Below are 25,623 nucleotides of genomic sequence, written 5' to 3'. Positions count from 1 at the left end.
CTTCTTCGATGTTTAAAAGGTGTTCTTTGAAAACGGTAACCTGGTTTCTTGTGTACAACGATTTTAATTTACCAAACTTAGTATTAAGAACATAAAACTCGTCATCTTTAATATCTGTAATAACGGCTGTTACTGATTTTGAATCCATTGACAGATTTTCAATCTGTCAATATCAGGTACTTAAGTTTTAACATTTTGTCAGAGAGTAGATTTTGGACCGTTTTTACTAGATGCAATCGTCATCTTCCTTGCCTGCTTCTGAAGTCCTTTCCTCGCTGTCTCTCGGAACACTTTCACATTTTAAACTTTGCTGATAATCACCTTCTTTGTGTCAGAGTATATACCTGGCTCTTTTTTTTTTTCAATTTGAACGTCAGCATCTATTTATCCGTCGTTATGCATGATTCTTTTACACATCTATTATTATTATCTTGCGATTCAAATCAACTATTGATTCGAGATTAGGGCCTTCATCTTCTGTATTAACCATGTATTTATTATTAACATTTATAATTTTTCTTAAGTCCTCTTAGTCCTTTCTAAGTCCTCCCTTCTAAGTCTTTCTAAGTCCTAATAAAATTACGTGGCAAAACTGAGTTAGTTAGTCCCAGCTTCATAGACAACCAAACATAGCTTCGTAAGGTGAACATTTGATTCTATCGTGATGATCTTCTTTGCTTTTCATTACTTGAACAAATTTTAATCTTCCTGACCAATTTCCTGTCTTATTTGTTTCCATCTATGTTGCCAACATGCTCTCAACGTCTTCGGCAGAACTTTGGAATTGACTGTGTCTCGGTTTAGCGTGAACTCTTTTTATATCACTCCCCATTTCACATAAACTGTTTATAATTTGGTTGCAAAATACCCTCCCATTGTTGGAATGGCGAATGTTCGGAGCTCCAAAAGCTGTGAAAATATCCAGAAGGTGATATGCTTCTTCATCAGTTCTTTTACCGTGTAGACTTCGAAGTAGGACGAATTATGTAAGATGATCTTGATACACTGAAATGAATTTCATATCACGATCAGGACCGGACTGCATAGCTATTAGGTCGACTTAACATCGAGATTTCATTTCGCTAGGCATAATTGGTTTGATTGCAATCCCCTTTTTTACAATTTTTGGTTTTTCGGACATGGTTCATAGACTCAGTTATGTGAAGATAGATACTACTGCTACATTCTTCTACTTGCGATTCAGTTCCTTAAAGTTTCAGTTTTTTCATCACGGCCAACTGCGATATGAGCGTCGTGTATGATGTTGAAGACTTCATTAATTGTAATACAATACAGGATTTCTGCTTTTTCTGCAGATAGTTGTGCTTTAAATTTGTGCTCTCCTCTGACGTTTAGAATACCACAATGTTTCAACCTTCTGTAATGACCTGTTTGTTTTTCCTTCATACATTTTGACTCTTTCACTTCATTTATTAAAGAAGTGTATTTCTCATTTGATAAATAAAAGCTGTTATCTTGCTTATTTTTTAGAGAGTCAGACAAAATGTCTTAAAACTCTTTCCGCATATCACTTATTTCCTTTCAGCAAAATATATTAAAATGGAAACAAACTGCTTCTATTTCAGATTGTAGCCGCTTGTTTGAATTATCTCGAAGCTAGACTGCAAATGGCACGAATAAGGAGCGTCAGAACAGAAAAGTGTCGCGACAAAATTTTCGTGCGCGGGGCTTATTCGATTTTAATCCCTCCGTTTCGGGCTTTTACCGGAAGGCGTTGATAACTCCTAAGTTTCACCGCAAAGGCTTGGTAAAAGACCGAAATGGAATCGTATTAAAGCATACTTCGGACTTTTACCAAGCCACTTTGGTAAAAGCTAGGTTTTACCAGTAAAACTTGGGATTTACCTGACTTCGGGCTTTTACAGTAATAGTTATATCCCGGCTTTAGCGTCTTGATAGCAGTTGCTTTAAAATATTCACCAGTAAAATTCTGAGACAGCTTAATTAGTTTATTTTATGCGTAATGTTTCAAACGAGTACGTTATCTACATTTGAAATTTTCTCTCAATTATGTTATAAAAAAGTTATTTTAACCTTCTTCTGTATTTGTGCTTTAGCCTAAGCGATAACTCGCTAGCAATCTAGCAGGGTCTGCAAGACTTAGATACGAGTTTCTGGTTACAGTACAAACCTACATACTTTAAAACTACTATTAATTATTGAGAAGACACTCTGAGTGTTTGATTTCAAATCAGAAATTTAAAAATAAGTTTCACGTATTTTAAAAAACACGAAAGAAAACCGTAACGGAGAGATTTTTAAGGTGGACGAGTTACACTTATCTGAGCCGGAAATAGGACACGTTCTGTACTTGAATAGCAGATAATCACTCTGTTTGCCAGATAATCTTAGTAAAAAATAGTCTTAATAAAATAATGAATCTGTTTTATTAAAAAATGTTGGTAGCAATATATTACTTACATAGTTTTTAATGAGTCTTTGGAGTATTACATTTTTTACTTAGACTGAACGTTAGCTCATTTCTTAAAAGTTTATAATTGGCTCCAAAACTGTGAATCACGAAAAGTTTTGAAGATATTTTTTATGTAATTATGCATTGGTATTAAAAATTACTGTGTAAGGTTTCGTTTAGTTTATCACCCAGTTATTTTATGTTAAATTCCCGTCCTGTCCTTTTCCTCATTTCCCATTTTCCTGCCAGAATGCAAATTTCTAGCTCGCGTGATATTCAAATGAGGTAGAAAGGAGAAAGTAATAAAAGAAAGGTTTTAAAGGGTAGAATCAGAGCGTACTCTGCCTGCTGAAGGCCACGCTGCTAATTATTCTCTTCGTAGTAGTATTCTGCGGCGTTGCGTTATTCTCTCCTTTAACTAACTTTTTTTCACGCCGACTTTAAACCACAGCCAACTTGCGCGTTACATTGTTTCTGTAGCCGTTAGTTACTTTTACTTAGTTAAGTCAAATTTAATACTTTTGATTTAAGCCGTAAATGCTGGCTTCTGTAAGCACGCGTGGTGTCTTTCGTTAAATTTTAATTATAACTAGTTAAATAAAAGGGTCCTTTACACAGTGTCTGTGGTACTTTACAAGTCATAGTGATAATTCATTTTAGAGTCTTTAGACTTTTCGTATATTTTATGCCACCAAAGAATACGAGACTTTATAATTAATTAATTTATAGTTATTAATTAAATGCGAATAATATTTAGCTTACTTATTTATTATTATTTCATTTGTTAGATAACAATTATTTAACGTTCTTCTTTTTTTTTTTCTTCACCAGCGTAGCTGTTTGTGCGTCATATACGACAAACTGTAACTATATGCAACTGAAGCACGATGCTAAAATTTTTGGGAAGCATTGATTTAAGGAAGTGAGTACCTCTTCCGTTAGGCAAAGAATTTTTTTTCTGAACCATATTTCTGAATTTGATTTGCAAGGCAGTTTTAGAAGATAAAACAACAAATGTGAATTTATTTTGTCATGAAGTGCAAGAAAAGTAAAACAACATCTGGCATTATCTGGAAAGTGGAGTGGTGGATTAAAAAGTATGAGTAATGAAATTCCAACTGAAGTTGAGACTATAAGGTATTTTCTCCCTCCTTTCTGCATGCCTTCGTGGTGTAATGGTCAGCACACTCGGCGCGTATTCGAGAGATCCGAGGCGAGTGCATTGTTCATTTTTCATGTCTCCTGCTTCTAAATAACCTAAAGACTCTACAGTGGCGCCCGAACTAAAATGCGGTGCGTGATGATGCTCCACCACCAGGATTTGGCGTTTGGGTCTCCTAATTCCCATTTTTTTTCTTTGAGAACATACAGACTCCCCGTGCACCACATATGTACAACACGGAGTTAACTAAAACATTAAAAGTTACATGCATAAATAAACATTACAAGTTACATGCACAAATAAAGCGAACAAAAGCAGAGAACAGCAGTCTGGACTTCACGAAAACAGATAAGTTCACTGGCCAAGTCACTCCGAACATTTTCAAATCGTTCTGTAAATTCCCAGTTGCCCTTTAAAAGTGGGAATATATAAGGTATTTTCTACCTCCTTTTTGCATGCCTTCGTGGTGGTCATGCATGCTATCATGGCTTTCATGGTCAGCACACTCGGCGAGTATTCGAGAGATCCGAGGTTCGAGTCCCGGGAAGAGCATTACTCATTTTTCATGTCTCTTACTTCTAAATAACCTAATGAGTCTACGAGATATTAAAGAATTCATTATCAATATACGATTTCTGTTCGCCCACTGGATCCAGTGAATAAAATATACACCGTCTATCCAAAAGGTTCCGAGACTGGATTTACGAAAAAGGAAACTAATTTTTGATGCTTAAGATGTTCTACATAGTCTGCCCTGAGTACGCTTGCGTACAACCCACAAAACTTTCATACTGCCGTATGAAACTATCAGAAAGTCCTTGTTTGAGATGTCATTCAAATTGCATATCTCTGTGCCTTGAATGTCGGTTACGTCGTGATAGTGTTCACCCTTCGCGTGAAGTTTGATTTTCGAGAATAAGAAAAACGTCACTCGTCTCCGAATCGGGTAAATATGAAGGCTGGTTAAGAACTGGCATACACCTTTTCGCTAGAAACTGCACCACAACTCCAGCCGCGGAAGCGGGCCCTTGCCGTGCAGCAAGAAGAAATTCCTCTCCTTTCATCCTTCTGGACGAACCTGCTGATTCCTCCTGCACCAACCCATCCAAGACACTCAGGAACTGCATTCCCATTTTTATCCCAGTTATGATTTATCCCAGGAAGAAAATCTTGTCTGGGGACGTTTCGGACAGATGGTGTTTTTTAAAAGTACGCTGAAGGAAAGGGAAGAAATATGTATAAAACTACTCGGGCTGAAAAAGAATGCGATTGGTAAAAAAGAAAAATAAATCTCTTCTCTCAAGCTTGAATAATAGGGGTACTCCTCAAAAGCAGTGAAGGCCGGTTTGATTTTTTAATAACATAAAGCTATTAAAAGTCGATTTCCAGAATGTTGCCATTCGACTGACAAATATAATTAATTTACTTTTCAATTTTCAAATTACACTGTTTAACAAACTGAGAAATTTGAAAACACAAAATTTACTTCTTAATTAAAATTTTCATTTTGTTTTTAGCAACTATGTAGTCGATATATTTCATAATACATTCAATTTACTATGCATCCTTATCGTATTTGTAAATATTTGCAACATTATTGCAATAAGCAAAAGTTTTTTAACGCCATACACCACATATATAAATATAGATTCATTTTTTTCTTTTTTTGGGGGGGGGATGACGAGAGACCGTATCCTTGATTTTTAAGATCCTCTTGAACTAACCAAGAATAAACAGTATAGTGGACAGACTGCACTTACGCATACTGTAATGCCAACCCAGTCTGTATGCCACTGGTTCTCAAACTGTTTTGCTCCATGCACCCCTTTCATCATTGCTTGTCGATCATTCCCCCCCTTCCTTTACAGAACTCGAAAAATACATTTACTTCTTATTTAAAGTTAGATTATTTTTTGAAGTGTTTTATAAATTAAACAAGAAAAAGGACAGAATATGTTGATAAAGACCAAAAGTTATAAGGTATTTTTCCCGCTTTCTTGGCATGCCTTCGTGGTGTGGTGGTCTGCACGATGGGCGCATAAACCAGAAGCCCTTGGTTCGATTCCCGGTGAAGGCGTTGCTCATTTTTCACATCTCCTGCTTTAAAAAAATACCCAATGTCTCTACAGTGGCGCCCGAACTAAAAGGGTGTTGGATGATGATTCTCCTCACCCCGGATCTGGCGATTGGGTTCCCTAAAAACCCCAGTTGCCCTTTGAAAGGGGGAGTATGTACGGTATTTCACCCGCCTTCTTGGCGGCATGATTTCGTGGTGTGGTGGTCTGCACGCTGGGTGTACATTCCAGAAATCCGCGGTTCGATTCCCGTTGCTAATTTTTCACTTCTCTTGCTTTCAAAAAATCCTAATGTCTCTACAAAGTATATCTTTTGTATTCGTAAACGAAAACTAAATGCTTAACAAGTATATAACTCCCTGGATAAGGACTTCTGCCCTGTGAATTTTTAATGGAATACATTTGAATTTGCTAATATAAAAGCCATGGGACCGTTAAAATATATTATGTTTATAGCCATTAAGCGTTATAAGCGTAATGAGTTAAAATTGCATCCCAATAAGTAAAAACTAAAAATGCTTACGATTTTTGTGTTCATCGCACTGTACAAGTGCTCTATATAATCGAGTTAGATTGCGAAAATCAAGTCCTATCAATTTATAAGGAATTAAGATAGCGACATTTCGAGACGGTTAACACAACAAAGAAATACGTATATATTTTTGGATTATTTCGAAGCCATGCTTACCGCTTCAACGAAAACGTCTCCAACTTTCTGTTTGCTGTCCCAGTTTACAAGCCTTTGTTTGAGCACCTCAAGAAATCCTTCATGGTGATTCAGGATTTCAGGGATTTGGAAGAAAATTTCATCAACAAGACCTGTCTCCACAATCCCACTGTATTCTGGGCTTTTCAATGGCTTCATGTATTTCTAAAAGAGAATAAAAACACGTGTTGAGAAATCACGTTGTCGAGAAAATTTTCACAGTGAAAGAACTATTGAAAATCTTTAAAAATACTGGAATCTGAAGGCTGATTGAGAGATGACTTGTTAAAATATAATTTACACAATACCCTAAAATGTCACTAGATAGTCAATAAATAAGGCTGTAATAAAAACCAAGTAATTAATTACAAAATATAAACTCTCTCACAGAAGAATTAAAAAAATGATCACGATGCACAGAATTTTAAATTTAGTATCAAAATTTCAGATTTGCTAAAAGCAATTTCTTCTTTCCTAATTACATTTATCATAAGGAGTTCTTGTGGTGTACTTTTCCATAGGATACCGTTCCAAAAAAAGTAATAAAATTTATCAGATTGAGAGAAAAATATTTTAATTAATTCAACAGTCATTTGAAAGAATCTACAGGCATTCAAAAAAGATTTCTTGTTTTATTAGCTGTCAGACAAAAAAATTCAAATAATAAAAAAACTTAAAAATTTGCAACTAAAAACGTTTCCCCCCCAGACGTTTTTCTTTTAATGACTAGGAATGCAAAGCACAAAGCCGCTGTGATTTCATTGCATCACTGCACGATTCGTTTCGTAACAAATATGTTTTTAACTCATTTTTTATAATTCCCTTTTGGTTACGATATTTCATCCTAATTAGGCGTTTCTGATTGTATTCCACTTGTTTGTTTTCCTTTTCAATACACACCGTATCCACTAAATTCCTTACCCGACCTATACTTTTACAGCCATTGGGTATAGACACATATTTCCAATTAAAAATTGTTTTAACGAATGCAAAGATTCATATTTTTGTATTTCTAAATTAAAAAAATTAATTTTGCATAAAATACGAAATTTAACTTTTCACACATTCCTTCGGGTCATTCTTATCTTTTAGGAAAATGTTTTACTCCTTATAAGAAGTTCGTTCCTTTCTCCCCCCCTTCCTTTTTTTTAATTCAGGCACTAGCCATTTTAGTGCTTGACCACTACTAAGTGACCAGAAGTGGTGGTTATTTATTATGCAGGCACTTAATATACGGCCACCGTTACCTCCTATGATGATCAAGCCTTCTCCAGGATTCGAACCCGGATCTCCGGAACTCCAGGATTCGATACAGCAGTCAGAGTCAATAACGACTTTCCCGACTGGGAGGCTCGTTATAAGAACTAAACTAAAACACAAAAGTGTGACACATTACATACAAATTCTACTATAAAAGTTTGGCTGAGATATGTAATTCAAAATTTGTTTTATATCTGACATTATTTTGAATTTGCATTGAGAGGCCGGGTGATAAATCAATTAGAATAATACGAGATTGAATTTCCCTCATTAAATGCCACTCAATGGTATTCTTTTGTGATTTACTAGTGTCTTTATTTATAATTTTGATACATTTGGTATGCCGAAAGAATTTTCACAAAAGTAATTTATAAGTTTTTGAGATCTAAAAATAGGTTTTTAATATTCTCATGAAGCTTTATTGCTTTAGATTAATAATCTGGTAATCGTAACAAAAACCATTAAAGTAGACATACTTTTTATTTGTAATTAAGCTAAATAATATTACGAGATGGCTGCGTGCCAATACAGAAGCCTGCCACTGTTTTCTAGAACATGAATTCTGTAAAATTCTGTAAATAAGATCATAATTTTGAAATATTTTATATTGATCATCATTTTTATACTGATCAATATTTTTCGTAAAAATCTGCAAAGATACGCTCGTCATGTAATTAATTACTTAATATCAGAAACCTTTTTCTAACTAATGCTTTATTTTTAGTTACGTAGAAACGCAAACATGCCGCCCTTCAATTTGTGTACGGTTCCTGAATATGATTCCTCAATTTAATATCAAACATCAAGGTGAATTTTTGTCGAATGGAAGGTCATATGTTTTGTGTTTTATTTTTTACAAGGAGTACAAAATTTTCCAGGATATAAATGTAGAGACCGTAGCAACGTGCAAAAAGTTAGATTCGTAATTATAACAAAATTAATTTCTTTAAATTTAAAAATACGAAAACGCGAATCTTTGAGTCGTTTAAAACATTTTTTTAAGTATATGTCTACGACCAGCGGTTGCGAAAATAAAGCCCAGTAAGGACTTCTGTGGACACTATGTATATCAGCTCACAATTAAGTATAACTTTTATGTTTTAAAAGCTGTTACTAATTTTTTTTTCTTTTGGGTGTTTTAAGTCTAACTAAACCCAATGGAGAACGAAGTCTTGTTTCCTATCTGGCCGATGATATTTTCAGTATTTTAGCATAATTTCTTTACGCGTATATTAGTATTCGCAGTAAGGAACAATAAAAGAACTTGATGTTTTGATCCTTGTACGGAGGTGTTTCTTATTGTAAGTTTCCTAAGGAAAGGCATATTCAATAAATACGACAAAACAGGTACAATTACTTTCAACATAACAGGTTTAATTACATTTTTTTCTCGTATTAATACAACTTTAAATTTTTAATGGCAAATAGCTTTTCAAGGGAAGACAAAATGAACAAATACAGCTAACTTTATTCACTTGAAAGAATCTTCAAAAGTATTTTAATCTGAAGCTTTCAATTAACAAGATTTTTTTTTAAAGTGGAAACTAAGTTTATTACTTTTAATTAGTAAATTCTTCATTTGCAGTCACTCATTAGTGAATATTTTATTGTTACTGGCATTTGAAAAGAATTCGTGTAATCAACTGTAAATTTAATTTATATTATCCGGTTCATTTGACAAGGCTGTACGCAGTTTTCAGAAAAGCTTTAAAGAAAAATCACACAGTATAGACAAGCTTTTGGTTAGTTTTTGAAACTTGTAATTATATTATTCATTCTTCAGACTAAAATACTGATTTCATAATTTGAAAAAGATCATAATTTTTACACAATATGTTTGGCAGAAAGGGCTGTTACTTTAATCATAAAACGTGTTCTTTTCTCTTGCCATATATTTTCGGTGCAAAACAGCTGACATTAACCTTACCTCTATACTTAAACGGTGCAATTTCATTTGTTATTATAATTTTTAAAAATTTCTAGTATTTGCCCCTTATTCAAGCTAAATTATTCAAATACGGCAAAACCACTAAGGGTTATCTGCCTGAGAGGAGGGATTCCTTCGTGGAGGACTTTCCGAAGAAACTGGTTGGTAAACCGAAAACAATCAACCCTGCAGCCAGCCCTTTCGTGTGGAATCGAACTCAAACCAGGTCGTATTCTGTGGTCTTAGCCCTTCAGTTACGAAAGCGGCTGTCCCTTAGTCAGATTTTGATATATTAGGGTCTCTATATCAAAAGATTGGAACTTGAAAAAAGTTAGTGTTAAACAGAACTGCCCCTTGGTCAGAAATACACTCTTTTGCAAAAAAATCGAAGCACCAACAAGGACTTTTGCGATCGTGACGAAATTTGGTATGCAAAAACATCTTGATCGAACATGCAAATGAGCAGGAGTTGCGATCATAGCGCGCAATTCGCAAAGTACAAAACCAGTAACAGAGGCGGAAAATTTATCTTTTTTTGTTGCTGCCATTGTAATTCCGTAAAGAAGCAACTAAAAATGCCATTACGACGATATCGAAAACCTTGCACAACTAAACGACTTCGAACGTGGTCGCTTTGTAGGATTGCGTGAAGCTGGGTATTCATACCGAGCAATAGGCTGCCACCCGCAGCGTACAGACACTGCTGTGAGAAGATGTTGGCAGCAATGGTTGCTACTAGGAAATTGTCGAAGAAATAAAGGCTCTGGAAGGCCAAGGAGCACAAATAGGAAGCAGGATAGGGTGATTATTCGCCAGGCCCGAACCGTCCCAACGGTATCATTGTCGAATATTCAACGCACTACAGCCACATTTATACCTCCCGTAGTACCGTCTACAATCTCACGGTGTTCGTCTGAGGCGGGGTTACCGCTCACAGAGGCCTAAGACGTTTACCTTTGAACCTACAGCATCGCCGGAGTCGTCTGGAGTGGCGTCGCAGACGATCATCATGGCTGCCATCAGACTGGCATTGTATAGGACCACCATGTTCGTGTCTGGAGAGGACGGGGCCAGCGGCCTCAATCAGCCTTTGTTTTACAAAGACATACACCATAACCCCTGCTATGATGGTGTGGGGTGCTATTTCTTATGACAGCAGATCATCTTTAGTCATCCTCCGTACATCTTTAACAGCTCAACGATATGCTGATACCATCCTGCGGCCGGTTGCATTACCCTTCATGGCACGTCATCCTGGGGCCATTTTCCAACAAGATAATGCCAGGCCACAAACCGCTCGCATATCTCTGGACTGTCTTCGTGCGGTTGATACTCTTCCTTGGCCACCAAGGTCACCAAACCTTTCACCAATCGAACATGTCTGGGACATGGTAGGCCGCCAGATTCGGGCACCACAAAATATCGCAGATCTGGAGAGATAACTGATGAATGCCTGGCAGAATGTGTCGCAGGATGACATTAGGAACCTCTACCACTCCTTGCCTCGACGAATTCAAGCATGCATCGCCGCCAGGGGCGGTTCGACCAACTACTAATTTGAACACTCAATGGGTGATTGTGAGCTGTGAACAGGTACTATGACCTTGATTTTTTAATCATTTTATTATCTGTGTATGACCTTAGACATATTCAATTTCATTAAAAACAACCACTGCCATTACGACGAACCACTGCCATTATTACGAAATTGAAGCATCATGAAGAATTCATGATGCTTCGACTTTGTTTGCAAAAGAGTGTATGTACAATTCTGCCCCTATATCCACTAATTAAGTAAAGAAGGAAATAAATCTTCTGCATATATTCTAAATGAACGACAAGTAAGAAGAGAGGTAATATACTGAAATAAAACAACTCAAGTACGTGTCCTAAAACTAGCTTCCCGCAGTTAATCCTGCACATATATGTTCCTTTTGGACCGATGTAACCAGTACAAAGGCAGAATAAAAATGACCATTGCGAAACCTTATGTGTGTTCTCAGGTTCCAAGTTCCAGCATGTCAGATTCGCTGACAGGCGAGCAGATGGATACAAATATGTTGATAGAGATCGTGGCTATCAGTGGTCAAAGAATATTTGAGTTACGTTTTCTTGTTTTCGTACCCTTCTCTAATAATGGAAAAGAATCTTTCCTCCACTATTATTTCGGCGATACATTTTTCTTCAATCTGTTTCTAGTATCTCTATAGTCTCATTAGTTATCACTGTTTTCGTTCCCATAAAGTTCTCGTTTATCGCAATAATGACTCCAAAGCACAAGAGTAGTTTGCACTCCCCCCCTTATACTCAGCTCATAAGAGTAGTCTATAGTGATGCTACTAGAGCTAGGATATTACTATCAGATATCACATTATGCTGTACAATACAGAAACAGCATTTCTTCGTTTTCCAATCGTCTTTTACGAATTAAATTAAAGTTCTTTTATAGATACGGGTTTGGTGTAAATATGTTTTTGAATAATATAATGTAGTATAAGGTATCCTTTATTTTTATATTATTTATTAGTAGTAGTATCCTTCTTTGCATAATTTATCAATTACACTTAAGCTTAATTAATTACATTTTACTTTATACAGCATCACAGTATCTGCTATTATCTTGTAACGCGTTATCCGCGGATATGCAAACACTATCGTATTGATATATTTGCAGTTTTTTTCTCGTATTTATACAAGTTTCAGTTTATTTTCAAACCTTCTCTGCACTGGTTTTAAAGTAACTTCTCCTGATCAAGATTCAGATGCATTTATGTTCTAGCTTCTTTCATTAAATAACCACATTTAAATGCTTTACATGCTAAAATGGAATAAATTTAAATGCTTTATGTTATAAAATGGAATCACTTAGTATATTGCAATAATAATCCTATAGAAAAGAGGTGCCTTATTTCTCCTTTACCAAAAAACATCTGTTCTGGTTTTCTATTAGGCAGAGAAAGCTTGGATCATAAATTGCGACATCAAGAGTTTTGCGTGGGAGGAAAAAGCACATGAAAATATATACAGCCTGCCTTGGATTTCAGTTGGGAAAAAACTGAAACACGGTAATAAATATGTGAAAAGGGCAATGTATGAGACTCTTTTTCACAGATAAGTGTCAAAGAAAATAAAAAAAGAGCGAGCAAATCGGATAAAAACCTATCATGAAGACAGGTGCTAACGGCAAGTTATATTCTGAAGTGACAGCTATGTCCAGTTCTGATAACAAAGATGAAAAGAACTGGTATTGTACAATAATTATGTAGAATGAACTGTCAAAACCGTTAACATCGTCAAAAAATACACCTCGTAGAAAACAATATAGGTAAAATTAAATGCATGAAAGGGGGGAAAGAGAAAACAATTTACATAACAAAGCAAAACAACAAAACACACCCGATAGAATAAGAGAAAATGTTTTAAAGGTGAAAAAAGCAGAAAATGAAGACAAAACTAGCAGCCGATATTAATGCATAGGTAATGCAGAGGATTTTGCAATGACATGTAAATCTAATAAGGATTAAAAAATCGACAAAAAATTTTGAAAAACCATATATTACGCTTGAAAGGACGCCCTAAAGCGCTTACAAAATTGAAATAGCTAATCAAAATCCAATACCATATTTGTAAGAAAAATTTCGCTTCAAATGATGGTAATAAAAATTAAATTAATGAAAGCAGAAATCTAGAAATCACTTTTATTAAATATTTTTTGCATAAATATACCCTATACAAAATTTTTAAACCCATTTCAGATGCTAAATTCTTCTTTCAGTCATTTTCTTTGTGATGTTACAAGTAAAAACAAATAGAATGATTTTAATTTAGACACATATTTCCATTCACTACTTATTATCCTAGATCACTTTTCAAATTATCTATTGTTGTTGCAGAAAGAAAATTGAGAAATTATACTGCTGTTATAGGAAAAGGACAAAGGATAAGGAGAACTGTCGTAAATTTGGCAAGTATTAACTGAAATTAAACAGCACCAAGTTTGGAAATGACAGCGCAGAAAACCAAATTTTATGAATCTCATGTTTCATGGAAAATTCTCACGTTTTCAGTGCCTGCCTTCGCCTATTTCTCAACTCACATCACTGAATGAAGCCTTCATAATCACACTTCTAATACAGCTGCAAGCTTTTTAAGAACTATTGTTCAAAGAATTTGAAATTAGCAATCTCATTTTACAGAAAACTAACAATGACCAGGTTCTCAACTTACTCAATACTTAACAGTCCCACGCAAGGTATTAGATCAAGATCTAATTGGTAAAGGACATAATTAAGGATTTTATTTTTTAAATTGTAGAAACGATTCTCGGACTTTCTGTGAATTTATGATTTAATAAGGTTACATTGATGCTATGCTTTCTAATGAGTAAAAATTAGTCAAGACATAATAGAACCACCACAGAAATTAATATTGTTACCCTGTGATTAACAAACCCGGCTGTCATATCGGCGGACTAGGGTTTCAATCCCGGAGTAGCTATGGACATTTATAAATGTGGAATGACTTTATGTCAAATGAACAGTTCAGATCCGTCAATCCAAAAGTCCTCTCAAGAGGTTGGTGATGAGGATTCCAAGCACTAGATTAGAGTTAGACAAAATCGTTATGTCAGACAGATACCCATGACCCCTGCGGTGTACACACTTATACAAGATAGTTCACAAGGATATTCCCGAGGCTATATGACCCGATATGGGATCATCAACAAAAGCAATAAGATATAATATAAGATTTAATTGTTAAATATTAGCATTAATTTCTAAGGATGAAAAAAGTACCTAAAAAGTGCAATAGTTGTTTGGCTTAATGAAGGCTGAAGGAAACAATTGTTAGAATGATGACAGAAATAACATTAAACACATAAGGATTAGAAACATATTTTCATATTAACACACTGATGTTGCAAATGGGTTGGGATTTGTCCACCAAAAACAAAAGAGGAATTAATTAAACGAGGATTATTTGGTCCTCCGGAACTAATAACAGATTAAAAAAAGGAAGAAAAAGCTTCCAAAGTGTCAATTAGTTACTAATGTTGTAAAAAAAAAATTGGGAAGGCTTCCATGTACAACTAGAATCTTACTTTTATTTCTTTCGGTCGAACATATTGAAAAATTGAAGGACGAAAAAGCGTTGAACTTATATGTTATGGAATTATTAACGATTCAGGTGAATAAAGTCAAAACTAGTACAAACATTTGCAGTGTTTCTTTATGAAAGCAAACATGCCTGAATGGTAGGCATTCGTTACAAATTAATCAGATCAATTCCCTATTAGTTAAACCTGCAGGTAGCTGATAAGTTATGAAACCGGTTAATCCAAACTAAGGGAGATTTTTATTTCTAACTAAATTTAAGTAACGGTATAACGCAGTGCTAGATATCAAATAACATACTGCCAGACTCGTTTCCATAAAACAGTAGGAACGACACATTCCCCCCACACAATTTTTGACAATAATATGCATATTTGCTTAATATAAATTTCAGAAATTGCCTTTTAAATTAATTTTTGTTTGAACCACACGAAGAATTATTATTTTTACATTTTCATTAGAACTGATATTTTTAAACTCTCTAAACAATGGTCTATCTATGAAACTGGAAAGTGTCCGATAGTTAAGAGTGGTACTGAAGTTTGCATACACAAGTATTTAAAGTTGAGAGGAGGAAATCTTAATTTGGCGTAGATTTTTTAAATGAATGTTGAACTCGGAGAACTGCAGTAACATAGAAAATGTCATGTTAGGTACTAAACGAATTAAATAAATACAATAAAACATGCGTGCAAGATTGATTTTCCGGAACATAATTTATTACAAATAATACCTGTTTGTATATATTTATGGTACAATGCTCCTTGGTAAGGCCAAAGTAATAAGAATATACTCGTATGTACATACATAAAATGCAAAATACTCAACGCAAAATTTTAGTAGAAATAAAACCATGTAAGGTACATCCTTAGTACAAAATTGAATAATTAGACATACATAAAAAATTTAACTGCGAGTAAATATTCAGAACAATACAAGCTCGTTTAATCATACTAATAAACACTATTAAAGCAGATAATTATTATACAGTAAAACACACAAAACAAGACATTAGGCAAATTGACATACATACAGGGCGAGCTGCTGACGCCAGTGTCAGGGGGAAAACAGATAAGACACTCCAGGCTTTCAGTAATACTCTTAGCAAAGTTAGTACAGTTTCTAAGGCGGCAGAGAGCATATTTATTCTTATTTGTGTTCCTGATCCATGTCGGCAAAGAAAGACAGTAAGAAGTTAGCGGAATATGAAAAGTCTCAGTAGAAGATCTTATCCCACGTATCGTTCCGTGATAATTGAATTTCAACACTAAAAACATTTCTACCACTTTTTATGGTTTATGCTACCTTCAAAGCAGTGTTTCTCAACAGGTTAGTTCTCTCAAGCTCTATAAATATTCCATGAGGCATGAAAAGGTTTCTTTGAGACTTAGAGCTAAATGGACTTCATATATATTTATATAACAGTAATTATATGGCAGAGATTCCAGGAAACAAAAATATTATTTCAGAGATTCCACAAACATAAAACATTTGAGAAACTCTACCTCAGGTGATACCAGACTTAAGCTATTGACATTAATATAAAATTTTTATCTCTCGAATCTTTATTATTATAAATTCACCGAATTGAAATATAGATCATAGACGTAGGAAGTAAGAGGAGAGGTCCTAACCGGTTTTTCCCAATACACTGCTTTGAAGCATTGGCGATCCCTTAGTGGAGACCAAAACATTCAGTTACTTACCATTATGATAAATGGGTTTTGACACGATTGGATATAAACATTTTCTAATTACGTCAAAAATATATATATTTTATTTCACTACAGTATTTCAAAGTATTATTAATGTGAAAAGAATAGATATTTCCTTCTGAACGGAATTAAATGCTATACTTTTCACAGAACAGTTTAATTTGAATGAAATATTTTCACAAGTTTTCATTAATTACATTAAAAAAATTAAATTAGTTCAATTTTATTCGGTTAAGGATTACAAAAATTAAGATCAAAGTTTATTGTATTATTAATATTAAAATTACACATTATTTGTTTTTTATTTACAGGGCTTCTTCCTAAAATACTTTCTCAAATATAGCATGTTTTTTTTAGCTTCTGAAGCATTTTTTAAAATAAAAATCTTAGTCAATTTATAATTAATGCTCTATTCGGTACATTTCAAATTAGAGCACCTTTTATTTTAATAGTGAAATACGTTAAATGTTGGTGCTGATTGCCATGTACTTAACTTTCTCTGACTATTTCTGAAAGGGAATAAAATAAAGCATTTAAAAAAATATTATTTAAAACTTGTAACTCAGTTATTATAAAATTCAAGGGAATAATTCTTTTAATACTTATCAGATTTATTTTACCCGTACTTTCAACAACACATATTCTAAAAATCTTCTTTACTACTTCCTTAAGTACGCATTTCATAGAATTTGCTTTGCAATATCCTTTAACAGATTGCTTTCGAGAACGAACAATGCTTAAATAGTTTTATAAACGTATTTTTTTTTCCTTTGAGAACATACAGACTCCTCGTGCACCACATATGTACAACACGGGGCTTACAGAAGTAAGTTAACTAGAACATTAAAGGTTACATGCATAAATAAACATTAAAAATTACATACATAAATAAAGCGAACAAAAGCAGAAAACAGCAGTCTGGACTTCACGAAAACAGATAAGTTCACTGGCCAAGTCACTCCGAACATTTTCAAATCGTTCTGTAAGCATAATATAGGGCCATCAAATGTAGGGCACGAGAAAATCAAATGTTCCACATCCTGAGGAACTCTTTTTGAACATTCACATAAATTGTTTGATCGTAGATTAAAACGAAACAGATAACTTGCAAATTTACCGTCACCAGATAAAAACTGAGACACTTTAAAATTTAACGAGAGGAAAGACTCGGAATTATTAAACTCGGAATTATAAACGTATTTGCCAACGGAATTTTAATTTATGTTTACAATTAAATGTTTAGGTTATTATATATTTGGATAATATTTATAATTATTATAAATTTAGATATATTTAATAACTAGATTTCTTCACAGTAACTTTCACAGGAGTTTATGAATGAATAAATCCTTCCTTTCCTTATAAATAATTTAATAAATATTTATGCATTTAGTTAAAGGCAGATACATGCTTTTTGCAAGCATATGCATTAAATACCCATACATATTTCATATTTTTCGAGTAAAGCAATTTACAATAATCTAGCATGTACCAGAAAGTTTTACAGAAAAAACATGTATAAATATAATTTGAATGAAAATTACATGCATTATTTTTAATACCCACTCAAAGGTAAGTTTTTCTTCGAAATTCCTCCACGATGGCATTTTGCCCTTTAGACAGATATCCCTTGCATGACTTACTCTACTTAATAAAAACTTAACCTGACTTATGTGCCTAATTACAAATATTTTAACATGCATAATTTTATATTTACATTTAGCTATCAAGTTTCAAAATTTTGACTTAAAACACGTTTTAGAACACATTCATTATCAAATTCAAATCTCCTAGTAAATATATTTTGGCAGAGCAGTCAATAACTCTTTTAGCGATTGTACCCAGTTTAATAATTATCTGATAATATAATAAATAATAACTATCCATTTCACATTTGAACATTAACCTCATAACCTCATTGTCATCACATCGCAATCCTCATACAATGAAAGTTTCTTTTATGCGAAATTGTCCCGTTTTTCTATTTGTATGGAGCTGTCGTGTGTCGAAATACGAGCTGTCAAGGGAGCTTCTGGATGTAAACAAGAAACACCCTATCTTGAGACCAAAGCCTGGGAGCGGTGCTTCACTCGTAGTGCGGTGTTGGCCCCTTCTTTCATACTTACCTCCATGATACAGATGAAGTGCGGCATTTGAAAAAGGTTTCGTTGTCTATTAAAAACTAAAAAATTGATTTTTTTTAATCTATGAAATTTTTATGCAGAACTTTTCATCTATGTAAAAAATAATATAATCTTTTTTCAGTGATCAGTTATGGAATCCCAAACGCTTGTTTTCAAGAACCTTAGACTTCTACAAAATCTGAATTGAGATTTCTTGTGTTAGTAGGTATATTTTTTTCTTTTTCGAATCTAATAATAAGAAGGTATTTTAAAATACTTCCGCGTTCTTGCCCTTAATAAAATTTTCAAAAATGCCCTCAAAAAATAAAAAGCTCTTTTCATTTTCAAAGGTTTCACGCATTTTAAGAGAGCTTCTCAAAAATGAAATTTCACTAAAAGCAGTGACATAAAATGAAAAACAGTAATTTTATGTGTGCACCAAAAAGTTAAATAAAGAAAAAGAAATACCTGCAAAGATGCAAGAAAGTCTTCTTGCAAAGATGATATAGCAGTATTTATAAACGCTAGCTTTCTTACATTCATTTGCTATTAAATTTAGTCACTAGTGTAAATTGCTAAATTTGATAACACAAATAATAATTCTACTGTGGATTTTCTAAATGATTCCCATTCAATTTAAAGGTTTAATCACGCATTTGAAATTTAACTACTATTACTTATTGACTTCTTATTTGCGTTAAATTCCGCTCTTTCTCCTGCAAAATTCCATTTAGGAACGAGATGAGATGTATTTTTAGAAATCTTTCGAAAGTATTCGCTTCTTAGCTTCTGGCATTTCTTAATTCGTTGCATTGAATAGTCATACAGAAATTTAAAGTGTCGATGGGTTGTCATTTAGTGCGCCCTATAGACTTTGGGACATAGACGGAAATGCTGATTTAATAAAAGGCTGTAAAGAACTTCGCGTAGTTTATTAGCAGTTTGGAATAGATAAAATTCTTTCGCAGAAAAGTTACCAAGAAGAACTTAATTGGATTTCTAAGATGTCTCAACGCCATGTCAGATAAACTTGAAAATATATTTGAATTAAACTAGAGTGATAGAACTTTGGCGACACAATTACATTTAGGGATACGGAAGAGTCAACTAAGTCCAGCATATACTGTTCTTACTTGAGCTTTCTAGAAAGTTTTTGTAGCATGTAAAATTTTCTCTTCTTTCTCCTTCTTTTTACCTCCAGCAAAATCTATATACACAGGTAAAGAAGGGAATGTTTTCGGTCCCCCCCAAAAAAAAGACAGAGAGTTTTCTGTGAATAAGCACAAATTAAGTTCTCCACAATACGCTTCTACTATTTTTTACAATGATGTCTGTATGGGTGTGCGTTTGTCTGTATGTGCCTTTTTCTATGTGCTAATGTGCGTGACTATTTATTCGTCCATGATTACTCTTATACAAACTTTAAATAATTTCTGCTCTCCGTATTTAAGCTTTCGGCATTCCTATAAAGAGTTAATTAGATTTTGGGTAAAACTGGACAACCGGAAGTAATAAGGTATTTCTCCCGCCTTCGTGGTGTGGTGGTCTGCACGCTTGGCGCGTATTCCAGAAGTCCGTGGTTCGATTCCCGGCGAAGGCGATTGCTCATTTTTCATCTTTCCTGCTTCCGAATAACCTAATGTCTCTACAGCACTTTGTTTGAAACACAGAATAGTTTTTAAATGAAAAACTATATTAAAACATAAACAAAAATTTTTTAATTTTAGTATTTAAGCCCTTTATCTTAACGGGATTAAGAAATTAGATTTTGATTAAAATTGCTAAACTGGAAGTGATACTTCACAAGAATTTCTGAACAGATTTCCTTGAATTCGAAACTTCGCAAATTCGGTACTTTAAATTCGCATATGATTGAAAACAATATATTAGATTTCGACTACATATGATAAATCGGAAGACACACTTTGCTTGCAACGCTTAACAGATTTTCATGGAAAAATATAGAATCAGTATAATAAGAGTTTGGGCAGACAGGCTTGCCAAATTGCGTCGCATGGTGCTTGTTTCCGCTACATTCAGACTTCGACTAGAGGCAGTAAATCAGATTCGAAAGACATAACCTTCGTTTCGAGCGTAGTTTCAAGTTTCAAAAATGCCAGTTTGTAGTGATTTAAGATGTAATAATTGTTCTTCTGAGAAAGCAATAAAGCAAATAAAAGAAAAAGCAAAATTTAGGACTAACATTTAAAAATTTATAAACAAAATCTGAAATGGGTCAAATTTTAACGTTATTCAGAGGGGCTTTGTTTAATTTTAAGGATTAATACGGTCTCCCTGACCTCACATTTCATTAATTTGTTGTTGGATTCAACTCAGGTACAAGATCAGTGCAGCTCAAAATGAATTTAGATTTGCTGATACTATAGATGCAACACAGAAGAAAATTAAATTTTGGTATTCGTATGAAAGTACCGTAGTTACTCGCGTTTTCTCTCCTTTTCCTACTAGGCCACCCGCGGTGGAGCGGTAAAGTCGCTGAACACTGGTAGTTCGGTCCGAGGTTCGAATCCCGCGAACGGGCTGGCTGCATGGGTGTTTTCGTGGTTTTCCCATTGTGTAACGAGTATACGAGCCAGTTTCCCTTAGAATGTCTTCCACGAAGGCATCCCTCCTCTTAGGCAGATAGCCCTCGAGGCTTTGCCATAATCACACACACACCCTTTTCCTACTAATTTTACCGCTTGAAATCTGAGAAGGGAAAGATACTCGGTGTACGCTATTTCTGAAGAGACGTCTTAAATGATAAAAGCACACATAAAGGCGCAATAATTATTACTATATTATATACTTCAAAGATTTCTAAATTTTCAATAATATTCTTTTTAACTGCATAAAATACTTACAACTACTTGCGCACACATTTTATATGGCTATCAGAAGTTTCTAAATCATATGCTGAAAACACTAGATGGAATTTATATTTCAGACAACTTTTGGAAAAACAATCGGTTTACTTTAAATTGTGCATTTATTTCGTATTAGTCGAAAAGCTATGATTTTGCTTAATGAAGCTAAAACATTTTCATTTTCCCCGTATGTCTAAACTTTTGCATAAGATAAGTTGCCTTCGCGTATCAAAAGATTATTTCGCTCCGATTCATAAATGAGGTTCATATGCTGCGATTCCATCGATTTAAAATGGCTCTTCGTGTAACGGAATATCGGTTATTTTAGCGCGATTCACTGTTTTTAATATTTTATTTGAAGCGAATTTTAATTCGGGTCTAGTGAAATAAGATTTTTTGCTTTCATTACGTCACATTAAAAGATATTGATATACGATTTCTAGAAGAAGTTTACTTTTAAACTAACATATGCAAATTTACTTTTAAATTAACGATATTTAAGGTATGGTTTTCTGACTGAATGGTGGGGTTTGATTCTTTTCAGTTACTTACAGTACAAATAAAATTAAACTTAACAGTTTACGATAGGGAGGAGATATATATTTCGCTTCTGTAATTCTTGCATTTAAATGTACTAGTGAGACATTAACTATTCAATGACCAATCGATTTCTAATTATTCACTTTTCAGAAGGAATATATGTTCTACGAAAGGGATTTTAGTACTTCTTAAATATCTTGCAATTATCTCCTTGTTAAATCACCTTAGATGAAGAGGGCAAAGAATTAGCACTTTTGCTTCTTTAATTTAAAGGTATACTGAATTTGTAAAGCTTATTTTTAATAATATCATTTTTATGTTCAGTCTGTCCTATGTTTCTACTTGTTATATGAGTTTCACCAGAAATGTCAATTGGGTGGATTTTAAATAGGAAACGAAAGCGTTGAGTAAGGAAGACAGTGTTTGAAAACTCAGCCAGTGGGTCTGTATCTTTCGCAATCCACTCGCCTGGCTAATTGTACTAGTTTCAATGAGTTTTCCGATACTAGTGTTTCATTTGTAGAGTTTATTAGAAATTTAGAAACAGGAGACATGAAAACTCAGCAATGTCCTGGCTCGGATTCGAACTCTGGTCCAGGTGATGTCGAATTATTGTTCACTGTATTTTAGTTCGGGCACCAATTATAAATTTGCTAACTAGTTATAGGATCAGGAAACGAAAAATCTGCAATCCAATCGCTGGATGGAAAAAAAATTCCCCAAAAACTTATTATTTACTTTGTACGTACATATGTTTCCTTCATGTTAACTAATTAGTTATTTTATGTTTTCGATCTTTTTTGTTTTTCCCTTCCGTTTTCCCCCCAAAATGCAAATGTAGTTCGCTTGCATTTTAGGTGAAGTTTTTAGATTGTGAGATAGAGCGTATTCTACCTCTCGAGGCCACGTTACTAGGCTGCTACATAAGACAAGATCTGCTATCTTCGGCCTTGCATTATAATTGCCAAATTTGGTATCCACGCTGTCAAGTTTTGAGTTAACTTCGTGTTAACTGATCTATAGCTTTTGCCTACTAGTTTATTTGAATTTAAATTTTACATTTGACTTATTGTACTTACTGTATTTAAGTTACCTTGACTTACTGTATTTAAGTTACCTCGCCACAAATGGTTGGCTGAGTTGTAAGCACAAACCGTGCCTCTGTTCTGATTTAGTTTTAAATAAAGGGTCTTATCACTTCCCAAATACTAGTTGGCCCACCAGCGGCCGAGCGGTAAAGTCGCTGAACACTGGTAGTTCGGTCCGAGATTCAAATCCCGCGAACGGGTTGGTTGCATGGGCGTTTTCGTGGTTTTCTCCATGTGTAACGTGTATACGAGCCTGTTTCCCTTAGAAAGTCCTCCACGAAGGCATCCCTCCCCTTAGGCAGATAGCTCTCGACGCTTTGCCATAATCATACACACACACACACGCAAATACCAGTTGTTATTTTAGCGATAACTCGCTTAACGTCTGCCAAGAGTTTGGACACTTTGGATGATTGCGAAGCACACTAAACTCTGTACGTATTTTAACTTGTTGCATTTCTAAACCCCGCGGGAAAAGGGGATTAAGCTGTTACGGTTACGTTTATATTTACCTATCGTAATATGAATAACCTTTCAGTTTAATATTAACTAAAATAACACGTCGAAGAATAAATATCAGAGATACTAAAGCAACAAGAATTTGTCAGTTGCATATATTTTCAGGACTAGTTTTGAAGGTTTGAATTGAAACTCCTTCAGCTGTAGATGTGAATAATTCCTTCAAATCAAGTTCTGCAAATTTATGCAACTTATGCTGATTTTTGCAGCTTAAGAACTAACAACAAACTTTTAGTTTGTTATATCTAGTTAGTACTTGGATTTTAAGCAAGTCTATGACGATTAGTCATGTTCAGACTGGGAAGACAACTGGTTAAACAACTTGTGGTGTAGTGGCCGAAACCGCTACGCAAACCCTGAGTTATGACACAGGGTTGGAATGAACTTCAAACTCAAGTTTCAACAATAACATGAATTTTAATAAGAGGATAACCGTAACAGTTGCATATCTTGACAGTATGGGACTTGGATATATTTAGTCCCGTAATTTCAGAATTTTGTTACAAGAAAAATGCTCTAATGCATCATACACGAGGAATGATCGTTCTTAGCAGGCCAACATGCCCATAGCTCTAAACAGAAAAATTGTCCTCTCTTATCAGGAAACCACCTCATATATCTCCCTGTGTTTACTTGCGCTGAACTCCCGAGGGGGGGGAGATTCTTTCACTCATACCTAACAAAGTGTCCATCTCCTGACACTGATGAAAATACTTCTTTTACCTGTTTGTCCACTGGAGCGACCTTCGAGGCTGCAACCAGAATCGTTAACAAAGGCACATGATTTCACCAAGAATATGAAAACTATTGCACTCTGAAAACTCATCCTAGACAAAAAAACCTTTATGCCACCTTATCACAAGCTCTTTAGTTTAAGTCTAAATTAGGTTTAGTCTTCCAAACTGAAATCAAGTCCAACTCGGTTATAATCAGCATTCATATAAACGTAGAGCTGTAATAAGTAAAATGCCGTAGTGTTTCTTATACGTGCTCACAAATTTACTTCCTTATAGATTAATTGAGTTTTCTTTAATACTTTTTAAAATCAAATCTGATTATATAAAGAACTGAGACAAAAGATAACTTGATGCATGACAGAATGCAAGTTTTTTCTTGAACATGATAATGAAAACACACACTTATCAGTTTACATACTGAGTTAAACCGAACTGTCAACTGAGTTAAACCTGGAAGGTGCTCAAGGTTGTTGCCAACGACAGGCGTATCTTGCACTCCTCGCCACGAGGAAATTCGTGGGCTTGGGCTGAATATAGGTCAGACAAGTGAACATTAATCAACAACATCAATCACGGAGCAAGCATATATGATAAAAGGGTACTTACGTATTATCCCGGCAATCCTGAAAGTTGGCTACCATCAAATCATCAAAGTTGTCGAGATCCCATCAAAGTTACGCCAATCATTCCTGCGGACTTCTGAAGGAAGTGGCGTCTCTAATAATTCATCAGTATTTGACCCGCTTCGTGTTTGCACTTCGTAAAAAGGTTTTCGTACTATTTTGTTAGGCCTAGTGATTTTACCAGAAGCTCCGAATATAAACTTCACGCAGGTAATTGTTTTAGTCTATTACTGTTTTCTCGGCCATATTCAGCTGAGCCTATCGTGTCCATTAATGTATACGTCTTTTAGTGGTAGAATCCCATAATTTAATATTTGATGTTCTGTACAGGTACCAAATTTTAATCACATCTTTTCCTTTCAAAATGCAGCAATAACAGTTAATTTATATCCTTCTTTATAAAAACAAAACGTGACTTTTTAGGAATCAATGATAGTTATGTCAGACAAAATCGCAGATGATATGAGTGTGTTGCTATGCCACGTTTATCCATGACTGATTCTAGATCGTCCTGCTAGGCGGCAGTTACACAGTAAAAGGGATAATACGTAAGTACCGATAAAAATTATCAGTTGAATTTATTATAAATTACATCAATTAAATGCGCCATATACTACTATACTAATAAGACATATTACAAAAAAAAAATACACATATAAATTATTAAGAAACACACATATATTGCTTTTAAATTGCTGAGTCTGTTAAGCTATGTACTTTTTTAGTTTAAAAG

At 34.3% G+C, this 25,623-nt stretch overlaps 1 protein-coding gene across 4 annotated transcripts in view; it reads right to left on the bottom strand.

The window, feature by feature from the left end:
• Nucleotides 1–25,623, bottom strand: part of LOC118180501 (uncharacterized) — a 524,461-nt gene that overhangs the window by 125,088 nt on the left and 373,750 nt on the right. For all 4 annotated transcript variants that reach the window (XR_015039137.1, XM_035349588.2, XM_085809646.1 and 1 more), the window contains exon 8: nucleotides 6,360–6,542. Coding sequence is in view for 3 of the 4 variants with exons in the window: in XM_035349588.2 (XP_035205479.1) it covers nucleotides 6,360–6,542 (183 nt within the window). In the remaining variant the exon portion in view is untranslated. The remainder of the gene's footprint in view (nucleotides 1–6,359; nucleotides 6,543–25,623) is intronic.

Source organism: Stegodyphus dumicola, chromosome X2, assembly GCF_044657685.1.
Source record: "Stegodyphus dumicola isolate Sdum_Otavi_A_Nest chromosome X2, ASM4465768v1".
In the NCBI taxonomy this organism is placed as follows: Eukaryota; Metazoa; Arthropoda; class Arachnida; order Araneae; family Eresidae; genus Stegodyphus; species Stegodyphus dumicola.
The sequence above is the reverse complement of the archived record's forward strand: the minus strand, read 5'-3'. Positions and strand labels throughout refer to the sequence as shown.